The sequence below is a fragment of the Pezoporus wallicus genome, unplaced genomic scaffold, assembly GCF_028554395.1.
Source record: "Pezoporus wallicus isolate ANWC-B61680 ecotype Strahan unplaced genomic scaffold, APGP_CSIRO_Pwel_v1 contig_3815, whole genome shotgun sequence".
NCBI classification, from domain to species: Eukaryota; Metazoa; Chordata; class Aves; order Psittaciformes; family Psittacidae; genus Pezoporus; species Pezoporus wallicus.
In genome coordinates this window covers 537011-551048 of record NW_026637911.1, presented here as the reverse complement: position 1 = coordinate 551048, position 14038 = coordinate 537011, and the positions used below count along the sequence as shown (strand labels likewise).

The following is a 14038-nucleotide window of genomic DNA, read 5'->3' as shown; positions in this document are numbered from 1 at the left end:
ATTGAGCCAATAATTTATTCACAATCCTGTTTTAAACAACTTTTAGCATATTGCAAAAATTAGTGTATATATACTGCTTCATGTCTTAATTAGCAGTATAAAAACTGGTTACACTGAGGAAAGTACTCTTTAAAGGCAGATGATTGCTAGTACTACTATGGCTAGCTGACTACTATTGTTGCTGAAACTCTGGTTGTGCATCATACATACTATCTGTAGTGTCCAGAGCTTAATTGGGAAAACTTCAGTGAAGAGGCAGGCCAGACAGTACGTACTGTCTTGAAGGGCCTAGCGCTGCCAGAGTTGAAGTGAAATGCAGCTCTAACACAAATACATGATGTGATTGTGTGTCTCATCTCAGAAACTTTTGTGTGACACATAGAAAGTGGAAGGGGACAAGTTACCTGATAGCTGTTAAACCCTGGCAAACAGTCATACAGGTGATACTGGAGTAGTCACTCATGTATAGGAATGATGTGGGACAAAAGGATTAAGTTCTAGTGGCTAACTTTTGTCAGCAGTGAACTTCACAAACTTGCAAGACAGACTTCTTGTGGATTCTGTTGGGGCTTTTTGGTTGTTGTTTATATTGAGCCGATAGAGTATACAATTTGGTATATAAAAAATGGGGATGAATTGAAAAAGTGAGGTTTTATATATATAAAACTGATTTATAATATATGTAACTGATACATGAGTATTATTTTTGTTTTAGTTTTGCACTTAAGTAGTAAACTTCCCAGTCCTCTCAATTCCAAACTCTTGACTAATCCATTCTTCTGTCACCTAGATACTGTCAAAATTGCTTATTCCAGAAGGTAAGAAGTGCTTGAGCACAATATGGAATGCAAGTCTTACCTTTAAAACTAAAACCTAAATATGTTGTACGGTGTCTGCTGTTCTTGCTTCTTTGTGGGAAGTTTTGACTGTTTCCTGTTAGATCAAGAGCCCATTTAATGCCCACTCTTGTATAAGGTTTTCTAAATTTAAGTCTTCCATGAAAGGAGACTAAGACAATACTAGTGTTGAAGTAAAGGTGAAGTGTGTCCTATGAGGCCTTTCTCTTGCGATAGAGCTTGGTAGTGTGGTCTGTAATTTGGCATTTACTCATTGACTTAAGCCTTCCCTTTTCCAGTAAAAGAGCCTGTTTATTTAATAATGATTTCTCAGCAGAAATTTCAGATCTGGTCTGTATGTGAAGCAGTATTTCCAGGACTATATTTATATAGTGTTTAATACTAGTTACATTATCTTAACAAATGAGCACCGATAAAAAATAAGCTCCATGAAGCTCACAAATCCCATTATGTACTTTTTAATAAAATCCTCAGGGCAGTATTGGAGCAGCCTACCTAATGATCCACCTTCCTGACTCTTCCTAACTTAAAGCCTGGAATATAGAAAGTGATTTAAATGCCATAACATATTTGAAATCAAGCTGTCCTTCCATGGAGTACTCATGGCCTGAGGAAAATGTCACAGGGCTGCCTTCTCTTCTCACCAGGAGGTATGTTAAACTTGCAACAGAAAATGTTAACACATGTAGACGTATATAATGAAAAGCTATTTGTGAAGCCTAACCTCTTATTCTTTATTCTGAAATGTTCACCTCTAGAAGAGAAAAGGATCCTTGAATTACAACAGATTATTCTGTTTCAGTCTGTACCTGTGTAAGGGGATCTGTTGGAATAGTGTGAAATACTGAGTATGAATTCTCTAGATTATCAATTTGACACTGAAACAACCCTAAATGGCTTCAGCCAAAGATGATTGTTTTCTTGTCCGGGTTTGCCAGCATGATCCAGTCTGGAACAGGAATACTGACAGATCCAGGGGTTAACTGCTGCGATAGTGCACCCAGGTTGAACAGGGTCTTTCTTTGCTGATGATTTTTCAGTGATGCTGGTTCTAAAATAAACAACGTTTGTTCTCATCATACATTTCCATCAAAATGGAAGCTAAACAGCCAATTTTGGGTTTTGATTTAGTGACTAAATTTATAATTTATATGTGCAAGACTTGCTCATGCAAATGTGAGCTTCTTTCTGATGATTATTCTGTTATTCTTGCATCAGGAAAAAATTCTTTACTGTGAGAGTGACAGAGCACTGGAACGGGTTGCCCAGGGGGGTTGTGGAGTCTCCTACATCGGGGATATTCAAGGCCTGCCTGGACAAGTTCCTGTGTGATGTACTCTAGGTTACCCTGCTCTTCCAGGGGGGTTGGACTAGATGATCTTTTGAGGTCCCTTCCAACCCTTGGAATTCTGTGATTGTGTGATTCCTAGTGTTCAGTGCTATTGTTAGTGCATAAGCCAGCAGCTGTACAGTCACTGCGTTTGATTGCCCACACTTCCCTTTTTAAAATACCTCTAACTGTGACTTTACTTATGATAATGTGCGGTTTCTTTAAAGTCTGTATATATATTCAGTACTTGCATTATTCACATCACTGAAATGTCCTGATAGTAGGTAGGTAGTTTCTGTGCTCCAGGTACCTCCTCTCTCTTCTCGCATTAATATAGTTTCATAGAATGCTCCTTGCTTCTCAGCAACTAAGAAGTTGACTTTAAGAACCATGTAAATATGTATAATCCTCTATATCTAACTTCTTTTCTTTTGCAGGGAGGGTTTTTCACCATGGCCATAACACAGTTTCGACTCTTTAAAATCTGTACTTGCCTGGCAGCAGTGCTTTCTTTCATTAAAAAGTTAATATGCAGGTAAACAAGTGTGATTTAATTTTGTCTTTTTTAATTACAGGTTCTTGCACTTCTTTCCTTCTCCCAGCACCCACCTTGCACTTTTCCCAGTTCTGATTTTACTAATTGCAAAACAAGACAGATAAAAACTAAGTCAACATTCATGCTTTAAACTTCATATTTCTTCAGAATTCAGAAGTTTACGTCGTGCACTTGTGAGTGTACTTTGTGGTATGATAGCTCTAATGAGTGTTTTCTAAACAACTATGACAGGTTTTAAAAATGCCTTTTAAAAATATCCCATGTCAAAGCAAAATTGTTCTTTGCATTTTTTATAAATACTTGACAAGTGATACTTTGTTTTTTAAGAGACTTGATTAATGGCAGCACCCATCAAGTCATCAGTCAGTAAGCTTTCATTATAAATGTGTGATTCTAGTCCTGCTTTGTCAAGAAACAGTTGCCTGAGACTTCAGATTCTTCTGCCTGTTGAAGTTTCCTTCAAAAGTTTGGAGGAGAGTGATTAAAGTTCATGAAAACTTTTTTCTTTGTTTTTTAATGAACAGAACTTATTTTTTGTTTACTCTTGTAAGTCATATATAGTGTTCTTTCAAGTTGTAGACCCATGAACGTAGTGGGGTAGTACCTAGAAGCATTCAAAATCTTTCAAGAGTTATGGTTGTATATTAGTAGAGTTAAATAGAACAGGAGCAGATTACCTGAGGTACCTCTCAGCTCTGCTGTCATGGGAAGTACTGCTGCTTCTTGCCACTCTTGCAGAATGTTGCTTTACATAAACAAATAGCCGTTTAGAGAAATGCATTGTTTTGTGTATGATGGCTAGTACTTTGCCAGTGAGGTTACATCATATACAGAATATCTGGTAGACACAAATTAAATGTCTATTTCCTGTTCACCTTACTTATCCCGACAATAAGAGCAGCTCTCAACTGGTTGGTAAATTCACTACAGATATAGTGAAGCTTTACAAAGATATATTTTAATGCTGCATACAAATGTATAGATGCCAGCCTTAGTTCTGTGATTTCAATTCCAAATTAAATTAAGAATACTTCTTGTATAAGTTCTAAAAGAAATCAAAACACCGAGCTGATGATAGCTTCTGTGTTATATAGACCCTTCATCTCTCTAAGCATTAAGATAGCTTTTATAAGCAGATAATTATTTAGTAGGTGTAATGACAGTATTTTCCTCAGTTTTTCCACTTCTGAATGAAACAAATCCTTGAAATTAACAGCCAAGGAACTGTTTGAGAGTAAAAATAACTTTTCTTCTGTGAATAGCAGTTAGTTGAGAGAATGAAAATTTAAAATATTTCACATAAGCAAGTCAGTGGATGAAATTAGTTCAGTCTTTTAACTACAGATGTTTTTCCTGTTTAATGTTAGCTGCAAAGCATAGCTTGGACATTTTTTTCCTGTAATGCTCCCCTGAATATGAGTGTGCCCGATAACCAGCAAACATGATTTAATTAAACATGCATTTTGATTCAGTAGTTATGAACTTCTGCTTATTTAGATTATTTAGTTTACATTAGGCTTTCTTTTAAACAAGTGCCTGTAGAGATCATGCATCTTTCTGGTCGTGTAAAGCCTACATGTGGTACTAGTCATCTCTTTAGTTAAAACTTTTAATAAAAGCCTGCCAGAATCCAGTGTTTCCAGGAAATAAAAGGTATAGAAAGAAATGAAACTTTATTCTGTTTAAAATCTCTAGATAGCTTCTCCAGCTGGGAAATCTGGATACTGATAATTAGTAAAGAGAACCAAAACGCAAGAGCAGCATCTTATTCCTGTTGTAGAAAAAGAAGTGGAGATACATAGCCTTCCTCAGTGCTGCCCTGTGTAGCATGTTCTTTCCCATGTTTCCCATGTGTGACAGAAGCTGTTGTCAGTGTAATCATTTTGTCTAGATGAACGTTTGCCGTAAACCACTTGCTGGAGTCTTCTACATCTTATAAATAGGGAAATACATAGGGAAATAATTGCAGAAGGGATGGCTTAGCATAGTATTAAAGATGCATATGTTGTACAGGTCTGCAGGATGTTTTCAAGCTTGGGTTTCCTTTAGAGACATCAACTAAATCTAGTCAGCCAGAACCAGAAGTCTCTAATTTGTCTGAAGAAACAGCATTTTCACTTTACCCCTAGACTTGCTTTGTACTTTAAAGGAACAGTTTTTAAGGGGGCTAGAGTTACGTGTATAAAACTTGAATATTTGATGATAGCGCCTGATCTTAAGGAAGAATCTGTTGGGCTTAAAATAAGAAAATATAATCACTCACCGACATGGGGCAGAGGTGGTATTCCAAGCAATTTGGCAATTCTGAGTTAATGGTAGGATGTTCTATAATAGTAAAAATACTGGATGTGAACTCAAAATTATAATTTCCCAGTTTTATTCTCATCAGTAGTAATAAGTTTTCTAAGCTATATAAAGTCAGTTACATGACTGCCTTGCTATAGGAAATTGCATAACTTGGGGTAAAAAATGAGTGTGACCTTGAATTTTATTCTCTTGTGTTGTAAGGTTTTAAAATATAGTGAATGTCAGCTAAGAATATTTTAATTATTATTGATCTTTGAATGGTGTCAGTAAGTAAACATCTAGGTGCTTTATTTGCATTAGTGTTCAGTGAAAATTATTTGATGCAGCTGCTGAAATGCTTTAATTAAAACTGTTGTTTAAGTAGAAGCATGTATTGAACAGAAGCTGTTGACTCACATATCTCTTCATACCTCTGTTTAGACTTTGAAGGGAAGTGCTTTAGAGGGGCTTTCACATCAAGCAGCATGGAAAGTGGTTTGTTAAACACAGCATCTAAGAGAAGTAGAAATACTTCTCAGTTTACAATAGAAATGGTTATCATTAAACAGATGTAGGTCAATAGTGCTTTCTTTATAAGCACTGACAATCTAAAAATGGGAACTGTCTATATGCAAGTAATGGAGTTCATTTGTCTATTTTCATAGTTTAAAATTGCTTCTTCTCCATTTCCGCTGCAGTTCAAAAAGTAAAGTGGAAATTCTTGTAAACATCACTTTCAATTCATGATGAAATTCTTTTGCTTAGCAAACTTTTACTGGCAGTAGTTAATACGAAAGTAGCTTAAGGACTGAATGTTTTAGCCATGACTGTTTTCAGTAGTGCTGTTCTCAGACTTACTTTTTGTTCTTTTTAAACTTAGTGCTCATGTTTTCAGAGCTTGGAGGAATCCTACGTTTTTCTTTCAGGTCTGGAAGAGGGCGAAAGTTAAGTGGAGACCAAATAACTTTACCAACCACAGTGGATTATTCATCTGTTTCTAAACAGGTAATTGCTTAAATGATAGGTCACTTTATAAATAATCCCTTAACACAGTGTTTATACCAGTCCTAGAATGTGATCAGTATATATATCATATTATTATTATATGCTATTATATATATGCTATTATTAGATTATTATTATATATGCTATATTATCTGAAGAATATGTCTTGGCAAGATAAAGACAAGTTTTTACTTGCAGATAATATTAACGTACCATATACTTCCTCTTCAGCCTGAAGTAGAAGACTGGTCATCATGGGATGAAGATGCACCTACCAGTGTGAAGATTGAAGGTGGTAACGGTAATGTGGCTGCTCAGCAGAATCCTTTGGAACAAATGGAACCTGATTATTTCAAAGATATGACACCAACTATAAGAAAAACTCAAAAAGTAAGTATTGCACTTTCAACTGTGCTTACTGAGGGGTTACCTTCCTTTAAATGAGGCTATAAATAAATTGGAAACATAGACAAGGTGCTGCTGGCAAAATTAAGCTGTCCTGTTGAATGATGATGATGATATTGATAGATGCTGATATGTAGTCTAACATGTCTAATTAAAAATATTGACTCTGAGATCTTGGTGAATGTGATGCTAGTTCACATTTACACCTTTAGTGTTATAGAAAACTTACGATTTCATAGTCTGAGGGCTCTGGGAAATATAATGTGAGAACTCTCAAGTCAAGTTCTGAGAATGGAACTACTGCACTAAGATACTTGTGCTTATTCCCTTCCGTTATTTGAACAGAGACATTCCATGTCCTACTGAACTGAAGTTTGGGGTAGCAGCACTGCTGTTTCAGGAGACAATTCACCAAGTTATATTGGGGAGGCTGGAATTAGGAAGCTGCTATTTCAGAATAGCTTGCTCTTCCGATATCCATTTTTATTGTGGAGACGACAGAGGGGCATATCCACAAGAGCATGGACACTGTAAATAAATGCTGAATAAGCTTCTGGTAATTGCAAGATTTATTTGTATGTAGAAGTCTTCCAGCTGGGTACTTACAGCACTTTGAGTCAATTAGAAAACCTTTTTCACAACAAAGGCATTCAAATACTGAAACAGATTACCAGAAAGGTTGTGCAGGCTCCATCTCTGAAAGTTTTTAAAATCCAGGTGGATTAGTCTTGAGTACCTTCAGCAGCCTCTGAACTGACAGTGCATTGAGGTGGAAGTTGTATTTCAGACCTCCCGAGGCCCTTTTCAACCTGAGTCTTCCTGTGTTCCTATGACCTGGAGATGATACCAGGGTCAATTTTCTGTGCATTCAGGATCTGCTGCATTCTGCGGAACAAATTCTGCTAAGGATTTTGATTTCTCAAAATCTGGGGCCAGAGGTACCTCTGCAGAGATGGATTTCTCCTCAAGAAGAGTTCACGCTGCTTGAATACTATATACTGGGTTTAGTTTAAATGTACCTTTAGAGGTGACTGCAGGCACTATAAAAAACATTCCTGCTAGCTTCACCTTGTTGCCACCCTCAAATAGGAATTTATGTTTGTTTGCATCAAATCTGAGCTCAAGGTAAACCCCAGGATCAGAGGTGGAATCTACTGGTGTTACCACTCCTATCCAATGTATGAAAATGGAACCTCAGTCAAATAACAGCGTCTCTCATTGCTAAATAAGATGGTTTAGTCTGTTTCCTTTCTTGCATTAGTATTAGCATTTGTACAGTCAGAGGATCTGGGAATCTGCCTCTTTTGGAATTGGCAGAGGCATAAAGTAGGCTGAATGAAGTAAGTAAGTTCGTATCTTGAGTTCCAGACACATAAGGGATATGTGATTTTAGCCACTGTCTTGAATTTGCTAATAAGCCTTTTTGGGGACGCATTAGTGCATGTTTTTGAGCCAAATCAATACAGAGCTTTACCAGTTAATGTGATAGTGAATTACATTGCAGGTATTGAAACTTCTGCACAGGTAGGCTACTGAAGTAGATAAGAGAACTCCATGTTCCAAAGCAGTATAGCTGTGCTGACAGCACTGTCCTCAAGAGTGGTGTTACACAGTGACCTTTCATGGAAACAGGGTTTATCCAAGGAATATGTCATGTAATTAGTAGCTTATATGAGTACTGGGAGATGTGTCTATTAGATCTGTAATCACAGATTGAGTCACATTAAGTCATGTGACTTAAGTAAAAGCTGGTGGGGGAAGGAGGGAGTATTTGTGTCCTTTGCATTTAGCTTCTCTCACCAGTTCCTCTGGCTTTACAGCTCCCAAATCCTGAACAAGTTTGAAGCCCTGTGTGGTGTTGTAGGTCTTTATCCTCACAAGCACAGTTAGATGATCACCAAGGAACCTGTGCAGTGGTTTTACTCACCACTGTTTTTTTTTTCTTTTTTCAATATTTTCAGATAGTTATTAAAAAACGAGAGCCTTTAAATTTTGGGATACCAGAGGGAAACACGGGATTCTCTAGCAGATTAGCAGCTACACAAGATATTCCTTTTATTCATCAGTCTGTAAGTATTGATATTATACTTGACAGTTAAATGACTGTTGTGTAGGAGAATGAATAGTCTGCGTAAGGTCTGCATTGTGGGAAGCAAGAGGAATAGTTGTGGAATAACGTAAATTGTTTTAAAATTGAGTATTTGGTTCAAAGCAATGAAGTAATTAATCTAATTTTAACTAATGTATTCTACCGAGAAACTTAACAGATCAGTAGTAATGAAAAGGTAAGAAGCTTCCAAACACTTGTATAATCTTCTAAAGCAACGGGCTATACATCTGGGGTTTTCTTGATTTTACACAGTAAGTTCCTAACAGAAAGGTAGAAAGCTTTTCTGTTTGTTTCTTTTTCTTCTTGAAAGCCTCTGGGTTACCTTGGACCCATTTTTAACTTCCTTCAGGGAAATCCCTTCGTTTCTGTAGGGATTGTATTCTAACAGTCTCCTGATTTTTTTTGTCCTTCAGCCTTTTTAAAAATAGACTGGTTACCCAACAGCCTGGCTATTTAGAGGGAGATGCTCTCCCTTCCTTCCCCTCTGCCTTCTTTAATGGTGCTTCTGCTTTGTTTAATGTAGTGCACAGAAGGGTCTTGTCAGCAGTACAGAAGCTTAAAACTTTAGACAGCCTATAATGCATATAATTCAGGAAAGGAATTCTAGTGAAGAAAAGCAGCACTTAAGCAGCAGTGGACACACCAACACATGAATACACGTGTTGGTTTGTCCATGCAGCTTCCAAAAATCTACTTTCTAGTCATTTCAGCTGCTCAGCTTATTAGGTGAGAAGTATCATCATATCTCAAATATTTCTGGAAGTCTGAGGCATCGAAGGTAAAAATAAGTGTTTTATCTAATTTTTTTCACGTTTTTTGTTTCAGCCTGAACTGGGAGACTTGGATACTTGGCAAGAAAATACTAATGCCTGGGAAGAAGAGGAAGATGCTGCCTGGCAGGCGGAAGAAGTTCTTAGGTAACTCAAAATAATGTAACACCATGTAAACTTTTCACATAGAATCATAGAATAGTTAGGGTTGGAAAGGACCTTAAGATCATCTAGTTCCAACCCCCCTACCATGGGCAGGGATGCCTCATCTCTGTCCAACCTGGCCTTGAACACTGCCAGGGATGGAGCATTTACCACTTCTTTGGGCAACCTGTTCCAGTGCCTCACCACCCTCACAATGAACTAAGCTAACTCCCATACCAAATAAAAGTGGGAATTTTATCCTTTTAATAAAAACTATCACACAAAGAACTTCATCCTGTACAGTTCACAAAGCATCATAACAACATATTTACGTTTTCAGGTTTGCTTTCTTGGTTCTCTGTCAGCGGTGTCATAATCAGATGTGAAAGAATCAAATGGAGGTTGGTTTGTTGTAACCTTTCTGAGAAGGGCTAAGAACTGTTAATCAGTTAATACAATTGATTTTTATGCATCTGAGCTCTACATAACTGATACTGGGCAGAATGCATTTTAGATCTAATTAATTTTGTAGATGAGATAGTAGGGGAAATTGCAAAAAAAGCATTCTGGTCAACTAGTTACTGTAACAGTTGGGAAAGTTTACTTTTCTCAACCAGTAGAATAAGGGGAGGACACCAGCGCCCTTTTGATGCATTAATGATAGACAATAAATTCAAGCAATTCTGATAGTGTCAGTCTTCCTGTGCAGCAGCTTCACGTGTGAGAATATGGTTGTAAGGCAAATATTTTTGTGAACTTAATCAGATAGCTGTAGGTGTACACTCTGGTCAACAGCTTGGGTTTGATTTCTTTTTTGAACTTCAGTGCTAAAGCTCTTCCACCTCTTGTCTTTCACTAATGGATCACAGGAGTATGAGCTTTGTGATGTGAATGATGTGGCTTGGGGCTGGTTTTGTTCTAAAGATAATACCTTTTCCCATAAAGAATACCAGTAGACTCAGTAAGAGCTTTAATCTCTGAAGTACAATCTGTTGAGACTTACTTTATGGTGCATCAGACAAAGAAAATGAAAGAGTGAAAAATGCTGTTTGTTTTGATTTTTTAAATTTTTTTTTTTATCTTTAACTGAGAAATGAACCAACTACTTTTGCTGACTGCAGAAGCTGTGTTGTACTTTACTTAACCCTTGCCACATTCAATTACAGACATTTTCAGGACTCTGAAAAGAAGTATTCAAACTTTCCAAAGCAGGGACTTGTCTTACATAGAGTAGAAAGTAGTTTTCTCACAAACTCCAGTTTTTCAAGTGTCATCCTGTTTGGTTGAAGCTGTCTAACTTCCAGCCTGCCATCTTTACTATTGAGAGGTTTCAGCTCAAGTGCTTAACTTTCATAGAATTTTTGTGGGGCCCCACTAAAAATATCAAACTTTGCTAGTTTTAGAAGAGATGTGTATGTATCTGAATACTTCAAATTCATGGAACAAACATGATGAGAACTGTAACTGTCTGTACTATGTAGTGCTTGGCCGGCTATGAATGGCTGCCTCGGCAAAACTGATCCTTGTGTAAGCTGTATCCCAGCTGTGTGAAGTAAAATTTTGTTTTGTTCATGACACACCAAATTACAATGTTTTTTTGTCGTTGAGGAAAGTGCTGGCTGATTTCTAGCAAGATTGATAGGAGATACCTTCAGGACTTAGTTTCTCTTGCAGTAGACATCTGTGGTGTAATAACATCTGACATTTAACATAACACTTAAGTATAGTACTTGACAGGACTGGCTCTGCTTCCAACAGACTGTAGAAAGGAAGTGATCTGGAGTTTCTTCTTAATACTAGAAGACTGCATCTTGGTCTTGTAATCTGCTTTTGGGGCATTCTCCTCACTTCCCAGCATGTTCTGGGCTGGGATACACTGAAATTTTTCAGTCAGTGTTGAATCAGTGTAGAAGATGATAAACTGGATTTTCATTTAATTGAAACTAGCTAGAACTTGGTTTCTTCTGCAAATTGTAGATGGCTTTCTGTACCTTTAGACTTTCTAATACCAGTGAAGTTGGTTTTTCCCATTGGGAACAGTTAAGCTAAGTGCTGGTGCATTTTTAGTTGTGTTGAAGTAAAAGACCAAATGGAAGGCATGAATACTTTCCTGGTTTAAACAACTTGTATTATTCCATCCAAAGCCCGCTGAAGTCCTTGCTTTGGAACTCAGAAAAAGTGAGTCAGATATGGCTGCAGTTTGTCTTGTGCTTTTCTTCCACTAAGAAAGGAAGCTTGGAATAGAGGTCAATGTTTTGAATGTTGACCGAGTAAAAGAGCTGTGGAAAGGATATCACTTTTCAGCAAGCTGCTTGTTTGTTTTTTTTATGACTTTAGTTCCTCCGTTTGAGGTGATGTGAAGGTCCCTCTCATTTGGGTGTAACTTAAATCCAGTAAAACTACTCAGCCAGTAGAGGGCATGGAAACCACTCCTCTGTTAAGAGGGGTTCAGCAGTACGCAGTTTTTAGCAGGGAGAAGAAACATGACCTGGTATGACTTTCCTTACTTCAGAATGGCAAATGAATAGCATTGCTTAGCACCTCATGTAGCTTTTGGAATTCTTTAACATGCTGGCTGGTGTACATACAGCTTTTCCCCTTGTGCATCATTAAGTGGATTTGCACAGGTAATTTAGATACATTGAAAGTTAACACTTAACTGCCCTGTGAGTTACATTTCTGTATTCTTTTTTAATAAGAAAGTCTTTATCCTTACTGAATCTGTGTTAAATTTCATCTTTTCAAGTTAATGAAGCTTCATGTTTGTTTTTACAGTCCTCTTGCAGGCCACTTAGTAAAATTTAAATATCTGATAAACTGAATCCAAAATGTAACTTCCTTATTCCATTCTAATACTACTTACGCAGTACAGGAGAGAGAGCTACAATGTGCCACTCAGGGTATGGATCCGGTTGTTGAACCTGTGCCACTCAGTTATGTGTTGTAGCTGTAGCGGGGAACAAAATGAGTGGAACTTTGTGTTGGTTTTGCCCTTTGCTCTAGTCAGCTCTATATTTGTGGAAATTGGAAACTTTCTTCTGTAGACAAATTCTTTGAGCTAGCTAATAGTGATGTCCAAGGCTTTATCGCAGTGATGAGCAATAATGCCAAAAGGATGCACAGCTAAAGACTCTTACTTCATTTTCTTAAAGACTGTTGTCTATGCTTGTACTGAACACAAGAGTACAACACAGATCCTGAGCATGTGAAAGGGAGTGTTAGAGGTTATCATCTCATCTGATCTTGAGGGAAAGTTTGTAGTACTTGCATTACCAAGAAGATAACTACTGATGCTTGTGTTGAGGGAAAGGGGGACATAAGTTGGTGTTCTAGACAAGTCAAACTGTTTTGGTCTGAATTTGAAGAAACAGGTAATCTTAATAGTCCAAGCATTAGATAGCTGTTTATTCTTTTTCTAAATAGCTTTAGGCCATACACTCTCACTGAGTCTGTTACTCTCAATCCTTGAGAATTAAGTGGCTTTTAGATTGTAAAATAATTGCACAATTATTACTGCCCAAGACTAGACTAATCTGGAGAAAAAATAGGACTTCAGCACAATAGAAGAATAACTGTTCTGAGCCTAACTACAGTAAACTGCAGCTCTGTTTGATTAGTTATAACAACCTATTTATTCATGTAATGACATCAATTAATGATTAAGGTATGACCATGCTAAAAATTGGTTTCCTGTTATTTAGCAATCCATGTTTTCTTTAATTACAGACAACAGAAGATAGCAGAAAGGGAAAAAAGAGCAGCAGAGCAGCAGCGGAAGAAAATGGAGAAAGAGGCCCAGAGGCTAATGAAAAAGGAACAAACCAAAATTGGTGTAAAACTGTCCTAACAGAAACCAGGCATCAATGGCAGTGCCAGTGAAGAAGAGAATTTCAGCTCTGCAACATACATACTGGTATTGATTTTAAGTATTTCTAGGACTTCAACATGCTGCTTGGTTTCAGTGCATTCTTCAGGTCATTTTGGAATCCAGGATTCTCCCAAAATACCTTGAACTACTAGTTGGTTCTCTTAAAGGAGAAAAAGCCCACAGAAAATCATGCCTTGATGGAATCATGATTCCTGCAGTTGTTCTATTCCAGCGCTGTTCTTTGCAGCAGAAATGATTGAGCAAGGATGTTGATTGAAAGACACTCTTAATGAACAGCTGAAGCCTACAGAAAAGAATGTAAATATTCAGTGGTGGGAAATCTACTGTATTATCTGTGCTTACCTGAAACGTGTAATTAAACAGTTTTAACCCTTTTCTTGCTGCCTGGTAAAGAATGTCTGCTTTTGCCTTTTTATAAAGGTATTTATAAATACTTCAGCATTTTCTATGGGTGATCATATTTTGACATGTGCAGAAGAAAAGTGCTTGTTATAGATGACGTGTGACTCTAAATGTACTCCTGGTAGCTTATGCTATGGTAGAGCACAAGTCAAAGCTGAACACTGAAGTGGCTCTATTGTCACTTTGTCACTTGCAGCTTCTTGTGCTGCCTTGCCCATTTACACATGACAATGCAGTGGCATCACCACACAACAGCTGTGCATTCTGTTCCTTTCTTATGCAGG

The 14038-nt window shown here is 37.3% G+C and overlaps 1 protein-coding gene across 2 annotated transcripts; it reads left to right on the top strand.

Annotated features, from left to right (window-relative positions):
• Positions 1 to 1331: 1331 nt before the first annotated feature.
• EBAG9 (estrogen receptor binding site associated antigen 9) lies at positions 1332 to 13721 on the top strand. 2 transcript variants are annotated; one of them, XM_057408195.1, is made up of 7 exons: positions 1332 to 1507; positions 2625 to 2722; positions 5956 to 6034; positions 6266 to 6424; positions 8401 to 8508; positions 9375 to 9466; positions 13190 to 13721. In XM_057408195.1, exons 2-7 carry the CDS (start codon positions 2640 to 2642, stop codon positions 13308 to 13310), a joined length of 642 nt encoding a protein of 213 aa, XP_057264178.1. In that variant the 5' UTR covers positions 1332 to 1507; positions 2625 to 2639; the 3' UTR covers positions 13311 to 13721. The 2 variants fall into 2 exon arrangements, with proteins under 2 accessions (XP_057264178.1, XP_057264179.1); XM_057408196.1 differs by having other exon boundaries at positions 5910 to 6034.
• The last annotated feature ends 317 nt before the right edge of the window (positions 13722 to 14038 follow it).